Genomic DNA, 20,039 nt, shown 5'->3' with positions numbered 1-20,039 from the left:
ATTATTATATAACATTTAATTTTGGGGATTTTTTTTTTTTTTAAACCACAAATGACCTGATGCTATCAGTCCGTTTTGAACATCAAATGCGGCACTTGACCACAAGAGTTGCCCAAACATTATTTTTTTTTTTTTAAATGTTGTTTGGAAATTCCATAACTGGAAAATATGAACATGACGCAGAAGTAGGAGACTCGCCCGAGTGGTTCTACCATTTTCCACTAGTTGTGTACTGAAAGCAGGCCCACCAATGCACAGCCACCTTTGATTGGTAAGTCTTATTTTATTATTAATTGTATATTTTGGGAATTCACCCCACTTCTGTTAGGTGAATTATTAAATATCGGCCAAGGAGTGATTTTGAATATTTGAAGTATTATGCCTGTTACAATGTTATTGTGTTGTACGTTACATTTATTTAATCTCACTTCTCGTAGTATATTAACATGTTTAAATAATCCAGATGACATGACAGTATAGTCAGATTTAATATTTTTGGATCCACTTTTAAAAATTCACTGTCATTCTGTGCGCCACAAAACTATGACGTTTAACTAAAATGTGATTTCATTTTAAAGCCGGTAAAAGTTCACGCGGGAAAACCAGTTTGATAAAGATCAGAATGAGTGGAATGGTGGAAGTCTTCGCCGACTTGACGAGCGTTGACGCTTCCTCAGTTGACCGCCCGGCGCCATGGACGAGTCGGAGCCCCTTTTGGCCCGAAGGCCCGACGAGCGCCCCGGGTGGAACCTCCGCGCGCCCAACATGGACCCCGCGGTGGTGGAGGACCTGCGGCGCAGGCTCAAGTACTTCTTCATGAACCCTTGCCAGAAGTACAAAGCCCGCGGCCGCAAGCCGTGGAAGTTGATGCTTCAGATATTAAAAATCGTCCTTATCACCGCGCAGGTACAGCATCCGTGACGCTCACGTGCAGCACACATTTCATCACAATAATCGTGGACTTATTTTTTTCCTCCAGCTGGTCTCATTTGGACTGAGCAATGAGATGATGGTCACCTTCAAGGAGGAAAACCTGATGACCTTCCGATACCTCTTCCTCAAAGGATACAAGGACCACCATCCAGGGGGGCACCTTTTGCACACAAAAGCCGACGTGTACCACCACATCCGCTACGTCGTTGAAAGGGTAAACCGGACGAAACCCAACTCCAACATGCGCGCCGGCGACATTTCCAGTTTTTGTCTTTCCGCTCTCCTCGCAGTACATCGACCTCCAAAACCTGACAGTAGGAAATCTGGCTTACGAGAAGACCGGCGGTGAGTACACGCCCCTGATGGTCTGCCACGAGTTTTACAGAAACAGCAACGTCGACCCTGGAAACGAGACCTTTTACATCGATCCGCGCGTCGACACAGGTAACCGAGTTAGTCCTCTTACACCGGGGGTGTCAAACTCATTTTTTGTCCTCGGGGGAGGGGGCCGCTGCGACTTTGTAACGATTTAAATCAACGATTACCTGCCTCCTATACCATAACTCCGTAGCGTACACACAACACATACAAATTGATGTACAACCAGTTTTGGAAGCACAAGCCTATAAAAATAAGTTTTTCAACTATTACGTTTCTTTTAAAAGGGGCAATCGCTATCTCAATGGTAACACACCCGAATTTTGATCCGCTCTCGAGGACCGTATAAAATTATGCGGCGGGCCGGATCTGGCCCACGGGCCACCACTTTGACACCTGTGTCTTTTGTAAAGTGAACTCTGGGAATTGCTTCGAAATACATCATAAATGATATTAGCTGAAAGCAAGCAAAGGCTAAAAATGATGTAGTACTCGATAGAGGACTATAGTGTTAAACTGTTTTTCAGTTTTCCTGATTGGTTTTTGGCCGGTACGGTGGATCAGCTGGTAAAGCGTTGGCCTCACAGTTCTGAGGACCCGCTTTCGATCCCGGCCCCGCCTGTGTGGAGTTTTCGTGTTCTCCCCGTGCCCGCGTGGGTTTTTGTACGGGGACTCCGGTTTCCTCCCACATCACAAAAACATGCAGCATTAATCGGGACACTCTAAATTGCCCGTAGGTGTGATTGTGAGTGTGGCTGTTTTGTCTCCATGTGCCCTGCGATTGGCTGGCAATCGGCTCAGGGTGTACCCCGCCTCCTCCCTGTCGACCCTCGTGAGGATAAGCGGCAAAGAAAATGGATGCTGCTCCACCGCGCCCAGGAACCAGTCATGTTTTTTTTTTTTTATTATTTATAGAATCTGACACATTGCACCAGCGGAAAATAATCACCAAGTGGATCAAAGCGCGGCGTCCGCAAAAAGAGGAAGATGTTGTCGTTCATCAGAGGAAGAAATGCCGCTAATGTCACGATGTCATCCTCAGATTGCTTTTCCGTCTACCCCCTGGTGCCACTGGACAACGGCAGTCCGGGGACGCTCCAGAACTTTTCTTTGGACTTTCGGAGGTGACTGAGTTGATTCTGTTGTGTCTTTAGGCGTAAGAATTAGTTGGCCTCCTGACGTGTTCTTTGGGTCCAGGCTGCTGTCGGTCAAGGTGAACTTTACACTGAAAACCATCAATCTGCAGACGGTCAGGCACCACGAGCTTCCCGACTGCTACGTCTTCCACGTGGCGGTCAGTTCCCACCGGCGCCGTTGCCGAATATCGACTAAAATGCCGCTGACTCGTCCGCTTTGCTTATTTGTTATTTTTTTACAACAGATCACGTTCGATAACCACGCCCACAGCGGAAATATCAAGGTGGCGGTGGAAAACGACGTCACCATCAACGAGTGCAGGGACTGGAATGTGGAGGGCGCTTGTGAGATCAAAAATGAATTTCGCCGTGGATTTCGACGAAGCCGACAGCTCCCGGTGACCCCGAGTTTTGCGTTTCTAGCCGGGAAAAACGACTACCTCCTGCTCTTCTTCGATTCCGTGGTCCTCCTCGCCTGCTTCACTTCCCTGGTCCTCTGCTTGCGTTCTGTCATCAACGGCATCCAGCTGCAGTTTGTGAGTAACGGTGACGCCGCACGATAAGAAAAATATGGAGGAAACGTAATTCCTATCTGCAGCTGAGTACATAAAACACCAAACTGGACTTGATTTACATACGTTTCAATGGTGCGCAATTCTGTTGTTGTTTACGTTAATGTATTTGTGCTCATCCTGACGAGATACTGTATATACCGTCATTTCCGGCCTACAGAGCGCACCAGGTTATAAGCCTCACCCAGTACATTTGTAAAGGAAATACCATTTGGTACATACGTACGCTGCAGCCGTGTAAAAGCTGCAAGTGCCCACATTGAACCACGAGATATTTGCAAAGACGGTACACAGAGAGTTTAACGCTAGCGCCGCCATGTGCGCTGACGCTAACACTAGCGCCACTAGTGCCCACAATGAAACCCACATTGAAACATGAGATATTTACAAAGAAAAACTGGACACAAAAAGAGTTTTGAAAGTTTTAATACCTTAGCTTAGTAACATAGCAACAACACGGGAGCACGAACAGGGCTGTGGAAAAAAAACCAACATAACGGTAAAAGAAAAAAAAAACACAGTAGCAACACGCTAGCGTGGCGCTAATCGAGTCGGTTAAAAAAAATATACCGGTGAAAATCACTGAGACACAGCAGTAACGCAGTATCAACACGCTAGCAGGTAACAGGGCCGGTTTAAAAAAAAAAAAAAAAAACATACCGGTAAAAGTCACTTCCTCGACACATATATTCCTCTGGTCTCACTCTTACCTTGACCGCTTGGATGACAGCTTGCGGCCGTTAGAAAGAAATGCACAAATTAGCCGCATCACCGCGTAAGCTGCAGGGTTGAAAGCGTGTGGAAAAAAGTCGCGGCTTAGAGGCCGGAAATTATGCTCGATACAACACCTGTTGTTTATTGTTGTATTACCAGCAGGAGTTCAACACGTTCTTTCATGCCTACTACAACAAAATCGTGAGCATGTCTGACCGCATGGAGTTTGTGAACGGCTGGTACATCCTCATCATCATCAGCGACACTCTGACCATGGCCGGTTCGGCTTTCAAGATCGGAATACAGACCAAGGTGTGTTATCGCTACGGAGCCCCTAAAGGGACATTGGAAAAAAAATAAACTAACTGGTTTCTCATTGTAATGAGAAAGTTTCTCTTTGTAACGAGTAACTTTCTCATTGTAATGAGTAACTTACTCATTACTCATTGTAATCAGGAATGAGTAACTTAGTCATTACTCATTGTAATCAGGAATGAGTAACTTAGTCATTACTCATTGTAATCAGGAATGAGTAACTTAGTCATTACTCATTGTAATCAGTAATGAGTAATTTACTCATTCTAATGAGTAATGAGAAGGTTTCTGATTGTAATAAGTAACTTACTCATTGTAATGAGTAATGAGAGTTTCTCATTGTAATGAGTAAGTTTCTCATTGTAATGAGTAAGTTATTGATTACTATGAGAAACTTACTCATTACAATGAGTAAGTTACTCATTACAATGGGAAACTTACACATTACAATGAGTAAGTTACTCATTACAATGGGAAACTTACACATTACAATGAGAAACTTTCTCATTACTCATTACAATGAGTAAGTTATTGATTACTATGAGTAAGTTACTCATTATAATGAGAAAGTTACTCATTACAATGAAAAAACAGTTTTGTTTTGTTTTTTTTCAATGTCCCTTTAGGAGCTCCGTATATCACCGCTCTTTGTTAGTTTGCTGGACTGCTAAAAAAAAAAAAAAAAAAGACAAATGTGAAATATTTTATAATCCCTTTGTGGATGTATAGTGCATGGACTAAGAAAAAAAAAATAAGGGCGTAGATGCCGAAATGCTCTGTTGATGCGGGTGTCCTTTTTTTTTTTTTTTTTTTTTGCAGTTCATGACCAGCTACGACGAGTGCAGCATCTTGCTGGGCACGGCGACCATGCTGGTGTGGGTGGGTGTGATTCGGTACCTCGGTTTCTTCAAAAAATACAACGTAAGAGTGTTCCGGTTCGGCAAACAATGCAAGCACGCGTCAAGAGTGAAAATTGTTGTTGTTGTTGTTTTTTTGGGGTGGGAACAGATCCTGATCTTGACTTTGAGAGCAGCCTTCCCAAACGTGATCCGATTCTGCTGTTGTGCGGCCATGATTTACCTCGGCTACTGTTTCTGCGGCTGGATCGTACTCGGGCCGTACCACGACAAAGTATGTCGTCGCATCGCTTCACTTATGCAGGAAGGGTACGCCCGCGCTGATTTTTAACCAACACGCAACCCCACACATGAAAATTATTGTTGTGTTTATAGTTGTTGGCGTGCTCAAGATGACTAACACAGCGCACCCCACAAATAGAAATATGTATGACAACACGTGAAGTCTACTGTACTTCCCTAAACAAGATGTCTGTCGTAGTACCAACATTGACCTGTAGGAGGCAGCATTGTACCACATGCCATCCACACGATGGCAAAATACAAAGTGGGAACAAAAAACAGAAACCATTAAAAATCGAAAAAAAAGAGAAAATGGCAGTAGAATAATCATAAAAAATATTACAATTATTTTAAAAATTCTCCAAGTGATAATAAAAAATGTTTAAAAAATGAAATGCTTACAAAATGTGTAATAAGAAATGCTAACAAGATAAAACTTATGGAAAAGCTAATGTAATAGTGTAACAAAATGACTAAAAACATATATGAAAAAAATTAAAAGAGAATTTTATCACAATGACCATTTTTTTCTAATCCAGTATCATAGATAATACATCAAGCATAAAATCATTGAAAACAACACTAAATGAGTCAATCACTACAATGCAAAGGTGGAGAAGCTGGGAAAGCGTTGGCCTCGCAGTACTGAGCTCATGTGTTCAATCCCGGACCCGCCTGTGTGGAGTTTGCATGTTGTCCCCGTGCCTGCGTGGGTTTCCTCCGGGCGCTCCGTTTTCCTCCCACATCCCAAAAACACGCAACATTAATTGGAGACGAAATTGCCACTAGGTGTGATTGACAAAGTGATAGTGTGATTGGTCATTTGTCTCTATGTGCCCTGCGATTGGCTGGCAACCAGTTCAGGGTGTACCCCTCCTCCTGCTCGTTGACAGCTGGGATAGGCTCCAGTGCTCCCCGCGACCCTCGTGAGGATAAGCGGCTAAGAAAATGGATGGATGGATAGAAAGACATTTCTACCACACAAAAAAAGTAACAATAACACAAAACAACATAAGGGAGAGAAATCGCCAATCCATCTAACGCCTTCTTCTCCCAGTTCCGAACGCTGGACAAGGTGACCGAGTGCCTCTTCTCGCTGGTCAACGGCGACGACATGTTCGCCACTTTCATGAAGATGCGCGACAACGGCTACATGGTGTGGCTCTTCAGCCGCCTCTACCTCTACTCCTTCATCTCTCTCTTCATCTACATGGTGCTCAGCCTCTTCATCGCGCTCATCACGGACACCTACGAGACCATCAAGGTCAGACTGCGTTGGTTCTGTTTTCAAAATACCACCAAAGTGAACGAATCCGTTCCAGACGCAAACTGCGCTCATCGTAACGCCTTCAGTAACTGCACAGGTGAGGTTTTCCTTTAACCCGGTTTCAAACTGGTTCCACTGCAGCATCACCAGCAAGAAAAAGTGCCAGCGTCCCAACTGCAGGCTTTCATAGCGGAGTGCAGGGACGAACCCGAGTCCGGACGCTACCAAATTGACCAGGAGCCCCTTTCCTGCTGCCTCTTGGCCTGCTGTTGCTGCGGATGCAGGAAGAAGATCTGACTGTTATTCCTCGTTGTCATGGTCAATATATTTTGGAATTAAATGCTGTCCTAAGAGAAATGCACTACTTATAGGAAGAATGTCTTTTTGTTGTTGTTGTTGTCACGCTATACTATAAGCGCTTCTTGGCTTCCATGTTTAGTTGTCTTAATGTCTGCATGGGATAAAATTTCTCAAGTCATCAGTTCTGCAACGCTCCTTGAAAATCACACTATCACATCACTGTGGAGCTTCTTTTTTTTTTAAATAAAAAAATAAAATGAAAACAACAACAGGCCACCAAGCTACTTGTGGTGCTTTGCCCTTGAGGTTGTCATCAATGTGTGTCTTTTGTTTCTTTTTTGGAACTAAAACTTCCCCTTGCCATGATTCCAATACTGTCGCGGGCTCCAAGTGAGGGTGGGGTACACACCCAGATCGTTAGCAAGCGGGCATCGAAACCACAGAAAAATGGCACAGAAAGTAAGAATATCCAGGTATTAAAAAAAAAAACTCTTGATAAAGTGGGGTGGGGTGCTGTTTTTCCTCATCGAAAGGAACTTGTCACTGGACGTTTACATGCCCCCAAAATGTTTTAATAAGATAATTTGCTTTTAGGCTTGGAATGCATTATTTCTTTTTCCATTCATTGTAACGGGAAATATCGATTCAGTTTTTGAACAAATTGAAATGTCTTCTGGAACGGATTGTGGTTGAGAACCGAGGCTGTCCTGTACATTTTTTTTCCCACGTATTACCTGCCCGGAGTCCTAAGCCCATTCTTGGTACTGAATAAAATGTAAAATATGGCAAAAACTGGGCAAATACACCGCAGCGTGGCGTGTTCACGGTCCAGGTTACTTCCGCGATCGTGATAAGAGTCATATCGTGAATGCGCATTTACAATGCAACTTTTTTTGTTCAAATAGTCTTATTAATACTTAACACAATTATTTGTACTATATTTTACTTTAAAATTATGGTTTTTATGTTTTTTTCTTTTTTGGGTGTGAGGTATCTTTAATTGCGTTGCACCTGACGACGTTTCTCACTTCCGTAATCATTCTATCCAATGAGTGACTGGCGCACTGGTCGCCTGGCAACACCTCGTCCAATAGCGTTCGCGTTTGGCTCGGAGCGATCTGTCTCGAGACTTGAAAAACATTTACTGCGGTTTATTCGATCAGTTCCCCCCCCCCCCCTTGCGGACTAATATTTGCTCCTGTGTTTGTTATTTAAGGATCAAATACGGCTTAATCCGTTGTTAATTTAGTTTAAAATTAAAACTGACTTACTTTTCTGCAACTTGTTGACCCATTTTACGCCCCACCAGAGGTAAGGTAAATATATTTGTGATGTTGTTACTGTATTTTCGTAAAATATGTCCGCGCAAACGATTCATTAGTTTGTGTCCGTTTGTAAATATGTATTTCTCTGGTTAATTTTAGATTGACGACCGCTTTTCTCACTAGTTTCCTGCGAGTGATTCCGCCTTAACCTTGGGCTTGTCACGCCGAACACACGACGTTGTGAATTATCCCGGGAATTTGTGTTACATAATTCAAATACTTGTTGTTGTTGTTATTATTAGTATTTTTTTTATTATTATTATTTTTACTGCGCGCACGCAATTTTGTGTCGTGTGACTTGGCAAACCAAAGTGGAAGAAATGGCCGAGGTCTGCTTTATCGCCAGGTGAGGCTGTCTTGCGTTGCGTTTGGGTGTACCCTTGGCCGGCTGCGAGTTGGAGATAAACGTGGAGCATATTTTCGCCTTCGCTCTTTAAAAAAACCTTCATCTTTTATGTTTTACAATTCAATGGCACAATAAATACAACTCGTCGAAAACACCTCTGCTTGGTTTTTTTTTTTTTTTGTTTGTTTTTTTTTCCATTTTAATTCATTTTAATTTTTACAAGGTCTTGGAAAGAAACCACTTAAAAGTTGTTTTTTTTTTTTCACCCAATGTACCTCGAGGCGTCGTGCTGGTTAGCATGTGAGCACACGTTATGGCATAAAATTAGGAGATATGTAGCTTGTTGTACGTACTGTACTTAACATATTTTATTTTTACTAGGGGAGGATGGATATTTTCTCCCTCTGGAAGTACACTTTAGTGGTAATAAGCATATCTGCCACGCAGTTTCGAGTTTCTGGGTTCGAATCTCTGCTCAATCACTCCCCTGTGGAGTGTCCGTGTTTGTGTGGATTTACTCTAGGTACTCTGCTTTCCTCCCATTTTCTAAAACTTTCCAAAAGAGGCATGTTATGGTCGTTGAAGACAAAAGTGTGAATATGTGCTCTCCTTGTCCTTCTCACCAAAAATCATCTGAGGCTGATCCCAGGTCACCCATGACCCAAATGAGGATAAGAATGATAAAAAATGGATATATTGATTCTCTTACTGCCCGCCCCTCTATTTTCCATTTATCTGTGTGTTATTGTGACCTTTTTTAAAAGAATTATTATTTTTAGTTGTCACTTTAAACCCCAATCCCAGCCTCTCTAGCGCGCATCTGCCGTTTTAAGCCGGCGCGGGCTTTGCTTTCCGTCCAGATTATCCGTTGCTGCGGCATCTCACAGTTTCATCCTCCGTTGCAGAGCGTCCGGGCGGGATCTTGTGATCCGCCGGCTGATCGCTAATCCTCTGTGGCTGACAACTCATGACCTGGCATCCTTGCGTCCCCGTGCGCCGGTGATATGGGAGAGTGGTGGGCGACTACGCCAGGAGATGCGTCTTTTGGTAATTTTCCTCTTCTGAATGCTGCCTTTTTTTTTTTTTTTTTTTTTTGCCGGGTGACCCAGATTTCTGCTCTGGATTTAGAGCAGCAGCACTACTACAGTTCAGAGCGCTTTAGATTTAATGCATTACTTGGATTTCTTCCATCAGGAAACTACGAGATCTCCAGTATATCGCACGGAACAATTTCCCCGTCGAGGCCCAACAATCTTGTGTCGCTTCAACCTTCGTCCAGAAACTCCTTCAATCTGGCCACGGTATTTTGCACAGATGACAACGTCCCGCAGTGCGTCTCGTACATCAACCAGGTACGACGACAAGAGCTCGATTAATTGTTGCGGTTTTGGTGCGCTGTGGAACTGAACTGCTCCATATAGATTTACCTGGTTGTTAATTTGCGTGGTGGCTGTGCAGGCGCTTCAGACACCCAATTGGAAGTATTTAAAACGTACATTTTCCATATTGTTTTCTTTTTAGATGACGCTTCATTCACTCTTTTCCAATCCAGTTGTACAGAACCCCAAAACAAATCCAATAATACACATCAGAAAAGTGCTTAAAAGACGGTAGAAACAAGTGACACTAGATTCGTTCTTTGTGAAAACGGGGCGAGTCGTCACCCCCCCCCCACCGAAGACATTTGTTACAGTAGTTTTGCAATGCTTTTTTTCTTATGAACTTTAATAATGCCCTGCACCATTAGCATATATGCATTTTTGTTTTGTTTCAAAGATTTCATTAACTCGAGTTACGAGTGTTTTGTTACTTTTTGAAAAAATAAAAAAATGCCTTTTTTTTCGCCCTCATTATTGCTTGATTAAAGTTATTCTGCACTTTTGTTAATAAAAGAGTTTTCTAGGCTGCGGGCCAAGTGGCAACAGATACTGCTACTATAGCATACATTTTAAGTAAAAAATAGATATTTCTTAAGTTATTTTATTATATAAAGTATTTAAACTATACATGTATTTCTACTATGCAGTTTATTATCAGAAAAAGCTAAAAAAAAATGCTTTAAAAAGCCAAACTTTTTTTTTTTTTAGGCTTGGAACGCATTATTTATTTTTCCCATTCATTTTAATGGGAAATATCGATTTGGTTTTCGAACAAATCCCTTCTGGAAGTGTCTATTATTATTATTTATTTATTTATTTTTTTTGTCGTTAAAAACCTAATATGCCAAGTGAGTGCGTTTTTGTTTTGATTTGACCAATTCAGGAACTCACTTCTCTGGGCCTCTCCTCATGCGTGGAGGCGAGCTCAGCGGCGGGCGCCGACCTGAGGGCGGCGCCCGCTCTAAACGCCTTCTTCGAGCTGCTGCAGATCCGCAGGCGCATCGCGGCCGCTTTAGAGGAGCTCGAAAGAGAGCAGCTCAAGAAGTCCAGTACCTTGGATCACGTCCAGATGAGCAATTCCAGACTCAGGGTAAGCGTGTCAGCAACGGGTCCCTCCGGTCCTCGGTGTCAATTTGAAGCACATTCCACCTCTTTTCCACGAACCAATCGAGCTCTAATTTTATCTGTCGCGCTTCCCTCCAGGATCAGCTTGAGCTATCCATCCGGGAGAAATCGGGTCTGCATGAGACCGAGAGGCAGCTCCAACTCAAAATCAAGACTCTGCAAAGCTGCCTGAAGACCGAGAAAGAAGAGGTAGACCACCCGCTGCGCTCTCATTGCCCACGCAGTCGTACTGAAAGATTCTGCAACCGCAGGTTCAGAAACTCCAGAGCGTCATCGCCAGCCGCGCGTCGCAGTACAGCCACGACGCCAAGAGGAAGGAGAGAGAGGCGGCGAAGCTCAAGGAACGCCTCAGCCAGCTGCTTGTGGACAGAAAAGATAAAAAACTGGGTGAGTCCGAAGGCTTGAACCACATCCAGATTATTTGTGGTCGGGTAAAGACAGAAGCGGAGTCTCAAGTGGAATTTTGTCTGGGTCCCAATTAGCGATTGACTTGCTAAATTGCCTCGGAAGAGCAGACGGGAAAAGGAGCCAATGGAAGACGGCCAAAGTCACGGCCAGGTAGGACACGGAACCATCCGGTGACATTTTGGGTTTTGTTGTCAGTCACGTTCAACGTGTATTTCTTATACTTTTGCGCAGCCACGAAGGGCAGATGTACAAGTCCGTGTTGCGGGATTACGAAGCCAGCCGGCGGTCGCTGATGCTGGAGAACGCGGAGCTGAAGAAGGTCCTGCAGCAGATGAAGAAGGAGATGATCCACATGCTGAGTCCGAGACAGCCGCCGTGCAGGGGAGCCGGCGCCGACGACAGCCAGGAGGTGGTAGGCGAGGCCCGAAAACACCAACTCAAACGGGTCGCGTGGGAGACCCCACACACAGAAAGGGGGGTGGGGGAGTCTCACAAGGCTTCCAAAAAAAAACAAAAAAAAAAAATAGAGGGCGGCACGGTGGTTCTGCTGGAAACTGTTGGCCTCACAGTTCTGATGTCCTGGGTTCGATACCGGCCCCGGCCGGCTGTGTGGAGTTTGGAAGTTCTCCCCCTTGCCTGCGTGGGTTTTCTCCGGGCACTCCGGTTTCGTCCCACATCCCAAAAACATGCAACATTAACCCATTCATGGGCAGGGTGGCAATTTTTTGCTTTATCGAGATAAAAAGAGGCCACAATCAAGGAAATAACACTTCTTTTTCGTTTCTGGTTAAGTGATATGATAACTTGAGGCAGCCATGTTGGGTCAGGAAGGAAAGAAAAATAACTCCGTGCTAACTTTGACCAATGAGTTATCCTTTCCTGATACCAAATTACGGCTTCAGATTAAAACACGTAAATATTTTGATATACTGAAGGATATAATGCGTGAAAATCATGATGTCCCAAAAATGGGACGCTGCCATGAAGGTGTTAATTAGACACTCTAAATTGCCCCAAGGTGGGATTGTGAGGACAAGCGGTTGGAAAGGAAATGGATGGATGGAAATACAGTTTAAGAAGCTCGGCTAACTGTTAGCTTATCTGGTAACGCCAAACGCTTTCCCTTATCTATTTTTATTAGTCTTTCTGTTTTTATTTGAGACGCAACATAATCTGTTTGTCTGTATTCAATTCAATGAAATATCAGTATGTACGTTACCCTGCCCAAGCCATAAAAGTTTTCTTTTTTTTTTTTTTTTTTCCCCCCCCTACCCAGTTGGATTCGGATGGGGAAGAGAAAACTGGCGACTCCGGCAGGGAACTATTGGACCAGTCATGCGACCAAGCGAGGGAGCAGCTGACCAACAGCATCCGGCAGCAGTGGAGGAAACTCAGGAACCACATGGAGAAGTTGGACCACCAAGGTATGTTGATTTTAAAAAAAAAAAAAAAAAAAAAAAAAAAAACTACGTTTCGCGATGCTAGTTGACCTCCGAGAAGGTCGAAATTCTAAATATGATTTTTCCCTAGGACTGGGGTGTCAAACTCGTTTTTCTCGCGGGCCACATTGTGGTTCTGGTTTCACTCAGAGGGGGTGTTATGACTGTGAAACAAAAATATTTAATCATTTTTATGATTGAGTTTTGCAATCAGAAATCAATGATAATTGGCTTTTCCATCTATTCATGCTCAGAAACACCAAAATGCTTGTAATATCTCAACTTTATCATCTGTCCGTTTTCTTTGTCGCTTATCCTCACGAGGGTTGTGGGGCGTGCTGGAGGAGGCGGTGTACACCCTGAACTGGTTGCTAGCCGATCACAGGGCACATCAAGACAAACAGCCGCACTCACAATCACACCTAGGGGCAATTTAGAGTGTCCAATTAATGTTGCGTGTTTTTGGGATGCGGGAGGAAACCGGAGTGCGCGGAGAAAACCCACAGAGGCACGGGGAGAACATGCAAACTCCACACAGGCTGGGCCGGGATCGAACCCGGGACCTCAGAACCGTCAGGCCAACGCTTTACCAGCTGATCCAATGTCCCGCTTTATGATGGATGCCAATTTGAAATTTTGGTACAAATTTTTTCGTGACTCATGGAAATTGACGCTGTCGATTTGGCTTCGCGGGCCGGATCTGGCCCCCGGGCCTTGAGTTTGACACCCTGAGATATAAGGTAAAAACGAGTTGTGAAGTCACTTTTAAACAATTGTTAATCCCTCCCACTTTTGCAATGTTCAACTTTGGTGGGCGCACTGTAATTGATATCAGTTTTGGATGTTTTCACGCCCTCCAAGTGCAAAATCACACTGAGTCCAACAAGGAGGTGATCCCGAGGGAAACCCACGAGAATGAGATGGAGAGCATGCGGCGCGAAGTGCAGCAATGCAAAGAGTTCATTCACACGCAGCAGCAACTTCTCCAGGTCACTCTCGTTTAAAAAAAAAAAAAAAAAAAATCATGAGCAGTGCTAAAACCACGTGTGTGTCAATTGTAATCAAATAAACGTCTAATGTCCTATTTTGCGTTCTGCAGCAACGGCTGAACTCGTCGTTCGACGACGAGACGGCCGAGCTGCTCAACGGCTGCTACACCCTGGAGGAGAAGGAGCGCCTCAAGGAGGAGTGGACGCTCTTTGAGGAGCAGAAGAGGAACTTTGAGAGGGAGAGGAAGTACTTCACCGAGGCCGCCATCCGCCTCGGCCGAGAGGTGTGTTTCGCTCTTTTCAAGTAAGGCTCGTTTCTAATATATGAGCAATATTTAAAAAATTTTGCCTGAATCCACGTTGCAGAAAAAGGCTTTTGAGGAGGACCGAGCCTCCTGGCTGAAAAGTCAGTTTTTGAACATGACGCCCTTCGCCAACCGTAGCAGACGCTCCTCCACTGACGGTTGCAGTGCCTTGTCCATCAGTAAGTGTTTCCTTTCTGTTCATATTTTTCTTTTTATTAGTTTATGAAGAATGGGCAGCACGGTGGATCAGATGGCAAGCGTTGGCCTCACAGTTCTGAGGTCCCGGGTTCGACGCCGTGGGTTTTCTCCGGGCACTCCGGTTTCCTCCCACATCCCAAAAACATGCAACATTAATTGGACACTCTAAATTGACCATAGGTGTGATTTTGGGTGCAGCTGTTTGTCTCCATGTGCCCTGCGATTGGCTGGCAACCAGTTCAGGGTGCGCCCTGCCTCCTGCCTGTTGACACCTGGGATAGGCTCCAGCACTCTCATGACCCTTCTGAGGATAAGCGGCAAAGAAAATGGATGGATGTTATGAAGATGTTGAGTTCCTGGTGGGGATTCCAAATGTCTTTTGTTTGATATGTTTCAATTCTATATTATTTACAGTTTTTTTTTTTGTTTTGGTTTGATCTTTTGCTGAAGTCTGCCCTCTGTAACGTTCATTAAAAATGAATTCATCAAAATTGATTACTGCTCATAATTTCATTGTAGGAAGTGAGCCAGAGACGAGGGCATCTTCTGCAAAAAGCCAGCCGTCCAAATCCTCGAACTACATGTCGTTCTCCACTCCCGAGCCCGCACAACGCGGCACGGAGCCGTCCACTACTGAACTGTACCGGACACTCCGGCTCATTCCAGACTCCGGGTACGCCGACAAAGATCAGCAGAAGGGGATCCAGAAGATGCCCGCCGGGATGCAAAACTATTTCCGTGCGATCTAACGATTCTTTTAACACCGTTTCAGTTCCTCTGGGTGTTCAAATCGAGGGCGCCGGAAAGAGGCCAGCAGCAGCACCGCCGACGAAGAAAGAGATAATCGAGTCCACGGCGGAGACTTGAGTATCTTTTCTCCCGGGAAGAATCAGAACAGCTTCATTTAAAACATCCACTCCGTCCACATGCCTCCTTCCTTTCAATGTGACTGAAGTTTTTTTTTTTTTTTTTTTTAAATAATATACTGACCACCCTCCAAATGAACAAGAAAGCACTTTAAAAAAATCAGGTCTGAAAAGTCAAGTCGGAGAATTTGACCAAGTACTGATTTGCACATAGCTTTTTTTTTTTCTTCCTTTTTTAAAAAATTGAATTAAAAGCCTGTTTTGCTTGTGTGTTTACAAAGTTAAGATACAATCAGAGTTCGTTTAATTCTGAATACACGTGTATTTGTATCATATCTGCTGGTTTGTGTGTAAATAAAGAAATGGACATTTCAGATAAAGGAGATGTGCTTTTTTTTTTTTTTAACCCTCCACAAGTATCCTGCACCACCTTGTGTCAAATCTTACCCGAACAATCAAGTAAGTCTCCTTTTTAAATAGAACAACAAAAAAGTGGACCTCCACAACGTCGCCAAACGCGCCTATCACGAAAAGCCAATGTTTGTAACAATGTTAGTCGACGGTAATCTGCAGCAACATTGCAGCTCTGCTTACCCTTTGGCTTTCTCGTCTGGCAGGTACACTCACTGATCTAAAGAAAAAGACTGGATGAGTCATTGACCACCAAAACTGAAGTCGGCATCCGCCATCTTGATAATCCTAAAACAGCCATGCCGACCTGTGCAGTGATGGCGATTAATCGCCAGCTTCGTGGCTGTGAGAAAACATTCCACAGGGAAGTTAGAAAGATTTACTTTGACACTGTTAAAGTTTATTTGCAAAGTTTTATGATGAGCTTGATAAAGTTTTTTTTTTTTGTTTTATGGTTGTTCACTTTGCTTCACATTTTATAGGCAGATGGTTTTTTTTTCGCCAAAAAGCGATGTCAATATTTTCCCAAACTTCATCAGTGGATAAGCAAGAAAACACATTTTCTGTGAAGTTTTTGATTAATTTCATCACACAGAACTCTGCAAATTGAATATGATTTTCAAATGCGAGGAAACAAGTTGTAATTTTCTGTCTGAAATAGGATGTCGCAGAGACAACAAATGAACAATGTGTTTAGCATGTATTTTCCCATTGCGAGTCCTTATTTCCAAAAATATAGCTAACCAATTGACTTAAAATTTAATGTTTTTATGACTCAAAATGGCTTGGCTTTTGGCTATGTTTTGATGATAGTGCTTGACAGCGTATTTTGGGAAAAGTTAACATGTCATGGAACTCAGGCCCGAAGTAATATGCAAGCTTTCTTGCTAGTCACGGTGTTATATGTTTTTCATTTGCACTTAGCCTTTTTTTTTTTTGAATTAAAAATCCTTCATGTTACCAGGACGTTAAAAAAATGTCAAGCTCACACGACCAGTTTTAATTCTACACGCCAAACTTTGAGGAAAACCCCCACCGTAAATAATCCAACCTGTGTAAACCATGTCGTTGACACGTTTTGGGAGGACCAAGATGGAGGCCAATGGCTTCAACCAATCGACATACCGCTCGATGTGCATGCGCTATCCAGTCTCTTTATTTATTTAGTAATTATTATTATTATTAGTAGTAGTATTTAATAAAGATCAGTGTTTCAAACGTACTGTAGGCTCTTTTGTTTGTTTATGGCACCCCCGAGTGTCCCTAACCTGCACTGCATCCCGCCGACCAAACGGGAAGTCGTCATCGCCGTTGTTAGCTTGGTTCTCCTCCACCCGAAACCCAGACGGAAAGCAAAGCTCGCTGTTCCCCGCCCCACCCCCCCTCCCGTCTAACCCCCAAAAGCGGTGCGACAATGTCGAGTTCCAACAACCTCGTAGCCATGAAAAAGGTCGTGCAGCAGCTGCGCTTCGAGGCGAGCATACACAGAGTGAAGGTAACGAGCCGATGAGTTCGCCGGCCTCGAGTGTCTCGACCGTTACTTTCCTTGCGCTAGCATTAGCGTTAGCCACGCAGAAGTTAGCCGTTAGTCAACCGGGGCGTTGTTTTGAACAAAAGGGGAACTATAAAGGCATTCACGCTTATAATGCTCACTTGGAAAAAAAATATGTATGTGGATATAGTCAAATGTAGAACTATTACAACTTGAGGTTTTGTAGTTTTATACTATGATGTTTTAATGCAACTTGGGCGAACTAGCTGGAAAAGAAAGGACTCTCCGGCTAATTCGTAAAAGTACCACTTTTTTCAACTACGACTCAATTTTATTAAATTGATCCCCCTAAAAAAAAATGCCCCTATCGGGGGACCGTTTTTCACACATTTGGAAGTTCTCCAAGAGTCGTACTGCAGGGGGGGAGAAAAAAAAAAGGATTTCAACAACCTGTTATGAGCATTTGTGAGTTATGTATGGATAGGTTTCCAACTACGCCATCTTGTGTGTCATCGAGGTCAGTGAACACAGGTGATAGGTGAAGTTTTTTTTTCCTCCTATCGTTAATTTATCTGATTGGTCTAAGGACTGTGGTGATGTCATGAGAAACAGATCCATTCGGGGCTTCTGTTTAAAAAAAAAAAAAGAACAAAAAAAAAACAAAACTTTAAAGCACAGGTTTCAAACTCAAGGCCCGGGGGCCAGATCTCACCAGCCACATGATATTATGTGGCCCGCGAAGCCAAATCTAGAGACTTTCCATTTCCACGTTTGTCTTTAAAAATCTGCACCAAAATTTCAAATTGTCATATATCATCAACGATCAAGTTGATGTATTACCAAACATGAATAGTTGCAAACACATTACCCTTGATTCTGGTTCATAAATTATGTAAACACGATTAAATGTTTTATTGTTTCACAGTCAAAACGGCCCTCTGAGGGAAACCTGGACTGCAAAAAATGAGTTTGACACCCCTGCTTTAAAGAACTGCATCTTATAAAAGATTTTTTGTAAAAGTTGTAAAGAAGTGATCTTTGTTTCCTCTCATTGTTTAGTTTGTTACTCGCTTTATAGGATTGCTGGTGAAGCTTTTTTTTTTTTAAATTATTATTATTTTTTAACCCTTTGAAAAGTAACTTGTGAAGATATAGTTCTTTATATTGCAATAGGGCGGCACGGTGGATCAGCTGGTAAAGCGATGGCCTCACAGTTCTGAGGTCCCGGGTTCAATCCTGGCCCTGCCTGTGTGGAGTTTGCATGTTCTCCCCATGCCTGGGTGGGTTTCCTCCGGTCACTCCGGTTTCCTCCCACATCCCAAAACGTACAACATGAATTGGACACTCTAAATTGCCCCTAGGTGTGATTGGTCATTTGTCTCAATGTGCCCTGCGATTGGCTGGCAACCAGTTGAAGGTGTAACCCCGCCTCCTGCCCGTTGACAGCTGGGATAGGCTCCAGCACTCCCCGCGACCGTCGTGAGGATAAGCGGCAAAGGAGATGGATGGATATTGCAATAGATTTACAATGCATTTTTTCATTAGGGTATTGGAATTTCCAAACGCAAAGTTGAGTGATTTTCGAGCACGCAACTTGCAATTCTCTTAGTTTTTTTAGTCTGAGAAATATCAACTAGGATTTGAAATAAATTTGTCTTGTTTGCTGCCATTATACAGTGCTTGCATGTAGAATATCTGCCCAAAAATGAGGTGATGGCTCATATCTGAAAACTTTAGTCAAGGTACCAATATTATTTTGATTTTGGGTGTATTATATAATTTTTATTTATTTATTTTTTTAAATCTAGTCGAAACAACCAATTTTGACGCTCAAAAGAAGGACTTTTTTTATTTATTTTTTTCAATTTTATCAATTTTACTTCCCGAGGTGTCCCAAGCGGCTGCGGACCTTCAGCAGTTCTGCATGCAGAACGCCTTGCAAGACCCCCTGCTCACGGGCGTGTCGTCCAGCACCAACCCGTTCAGGCCGCAGAAGGTCTGCTCCTTCTTGTGAACCAGCCGCACTCTTTCGGTAATGGTCCGACCCCCCCCCCACCCCCCCCCCCCCTCCTTTCGGATCCCGGATCTAATCTTTTTGTAATTCCCAGGCAAGCCTTCATTTTGATGCTACAGGGAAACATCGACCTCAACACTGCTCCTCATGCCAAGCCATTAAAACTGCCACGGGGGAACGAGAGGGCCTCTTGAGTATTACACATCGGAACCATGTCAGAGAAGATAACCATCTATTTTCAACCACAGAAGAAGAAGAAAGGAAGCGGTTTTATTTTTCATGGCACAGCGTGTTTTTTTTTTTGTTTTGTTTTTTTTATTATTGTGCCTTTTCTAATCTATTTTAGTCATCACTCTTCTGGACTCTTTTGTATTTAATAAATAAAAACATTCTTTGTTAATCCAAATGTGTGTTTACTTTTCAGCTTCTTTTTTTTTTTTGGAGCAATAAGTTTTTATATTTTCAATATCTAATGAAGCTAAATGTAACAATAATACACGGTAATTACATTTCTGCTTGATACTGTCAATCAAAATAGCTGTCAATGTTGATAGAGAACTTGTCGAAAGTGTTTTTCTTTATGTAAAGGACAGGAAAGTGAAGTACATAAAAAAATTAAGAAAATGTTATAATGTGGTCAGTTATGCTAATCCATACGTAGCATGTTTAATTTGTGTAATTATGTTGATACACATTTCCATCAAGATAAAACTCTCTCTCATCTCTCTCTATATATATGTATACTTTTAGCCCAAATTTATTGAATAAAATGTATTGCAGGGAATACCTCTGACAGGTTAAGCAGATCTCGCGAGAATAGCGCTTAAAAACGTCACACATTTTTTACGAAAAACATTACTTTATCGATAAAAAAAAACGTGTGCTAAATGTTTGTGAAATAAAAACCAATACAAAATAGTCTAGAATTTATTTTCTATTATGCTTACTGACTTCATTTCGATAATGGATATTCACACTCTCGCCAGAT

At 43.0% G+C, this 20,039-nt stretch overlaps 3 protein-coding genes across 10 annotated transcripts; all 3 read left to right on the top strand.

The window, feature by feature from the left end:
• The first annotated feature begins 70 nt into the window (after positions 1 to 70).
• On the top strand, positions 71 to 7,027 carry LOC133510772 (mucolipin-3-like). 6 transcript variants are annotated; one of them, XM_061839098.1, is made up of 12 exons: positions 71 to 271; positions 678 to 906; positions 980 to 1,147; positions 1,224 to 1,377; positions 2,354 to 2,435; positions 2,509 to 2,605; positions 2,693 to 2,792; positions 2,871 to 2,983; positions 3,893 to 4,045; positions 4,868 to 5,179; positions 6,245 to 6,451; positions 6,596 to 7,027. In XM_061839098.1, the coding sequence occupies exons 2-12, from the start codon at positions 694 to 696 to the stop codon at positions 6,749 to 6,751; spliced, it is 1,755 nt and encodes a 584-aa protein (XP_061695082.1). In that variant the 5' UTR covers positions 71 to 271; positions 678 to 693; the 3' UTR covers positions 6,752 to 7,027. The 6 variants fall into 6 exon arrangements, with proteins under 6 accessions (XP_061695082.1, XP_061695085.1, XP_061695086.1 ...); XM_061839101.1 differs by having other exon boundaries at positions 71 to 906; positions 3,896 to 4,045; positions 4,868 to 4,969; positions 5,057 to 5,179; XM_061839102.1 differs by having other exon boundaries at positions 71 to 906; positions 4,868 to 4,927; positions 5,057 to 5,179.
• An 823-nt stretch (positions 7,028 to 7,850) lies between these two features.
• On the top strand, positions 7,851 to 15,506 carry ssx2ipa (synovial sarcoma, X breakpoint 2 interacting protein a). Of its 3 annotated transcripts, none has more exons than XM_061840357.1 (14): positions 7,851 to 8,070; positions 9,331 to 9,472; positions 9,620 to 9,777; positions 10,688 to 10,894; positions 11,008 to 11,118; positions 11,181 to 11,316; positions 11,412 to 11,487; positions 11,569 to 11,749; positions 12,614 to 12,761; positions 13,638 to 13,765; positions 13,876 to 14,049; positions 14,132 to 14,249; positions 14,788 to 14,941; positions 15,041 to 15,506. In XM_061840357.1, exons 2-14 carry the CDS (start codon positions 9,430 to 9,432, stop codon positions 15,174 to 15,176), a joined length of 1,770 nt encoding a protein of 589 aa, XP_061696341.1. In that variant the 5' UTR covers positions 7,851 to 8,070; positions 9,331 to 9,429; the 3' UTR covers positions 15,177 to 15,506. The 3 variants fall into 3 exon arrangements, with proteins under 3 accessions (XP_061696341.1, XP_061696340.1, XP_061696342.1); XM_061840356.1 differs by having other exon boundaries at positions 7,852 to 8,065; XM_061840358.1 differs by having other exon boundaries at positions 7,853 to 8,065; positions 11,569 to 11,746.
• A 1,377-nt stretch (positions 15,507 to 16,883) lies between these two features.
• LOC133511433 (guanine nucleotide-binding protein G(I)/G(S)/G(O) subunit gamma-5-like) lies at positions 16,884 to 19,457 on the top strand. Its single transcript, XM_061840350.1, has 3 exons — positions 16,884 to 17,040; positions 18,926 to 19,069; positions 19,146 to 19,457. The coding sequence occupies exons 1-2, from the start codon at positions 16,960 to 16,962 to the stop codon at positions 19,049 to 19,051; spliced, it is 207 nt and encodes a 68-aa protein (XP_061696334.1). The 5' UTR covers positions 16,884 to 16,959; the 3' UTR covers positions 19,052 to 19,069; positions 19,146 to 19,457.
• The last annotated feature ends 582 nt before the right edge of the window (positions 19,458 to 20,039 follow it).

Source organism: Syngnathoides biaculeatus, chromosome 13, assembly GCF_019802595.1.
Source record: "Syngnathoides biaculeatus isolate LvHL_M chromosome 13, ASM1980259v1, whole genome shotgun sequence".
Classification (NCBI taxonomy): domain Eukaryota; kingdom Metazoa; phylum Chordata; class Actinopteri; order Syngnathiformes; family Syngnathidae; genus Syngnathoides; species Syngnathoides biaculeatus.
This window is presented reverse-complemented; position numbering and strand designations above follow the sequence as displayed.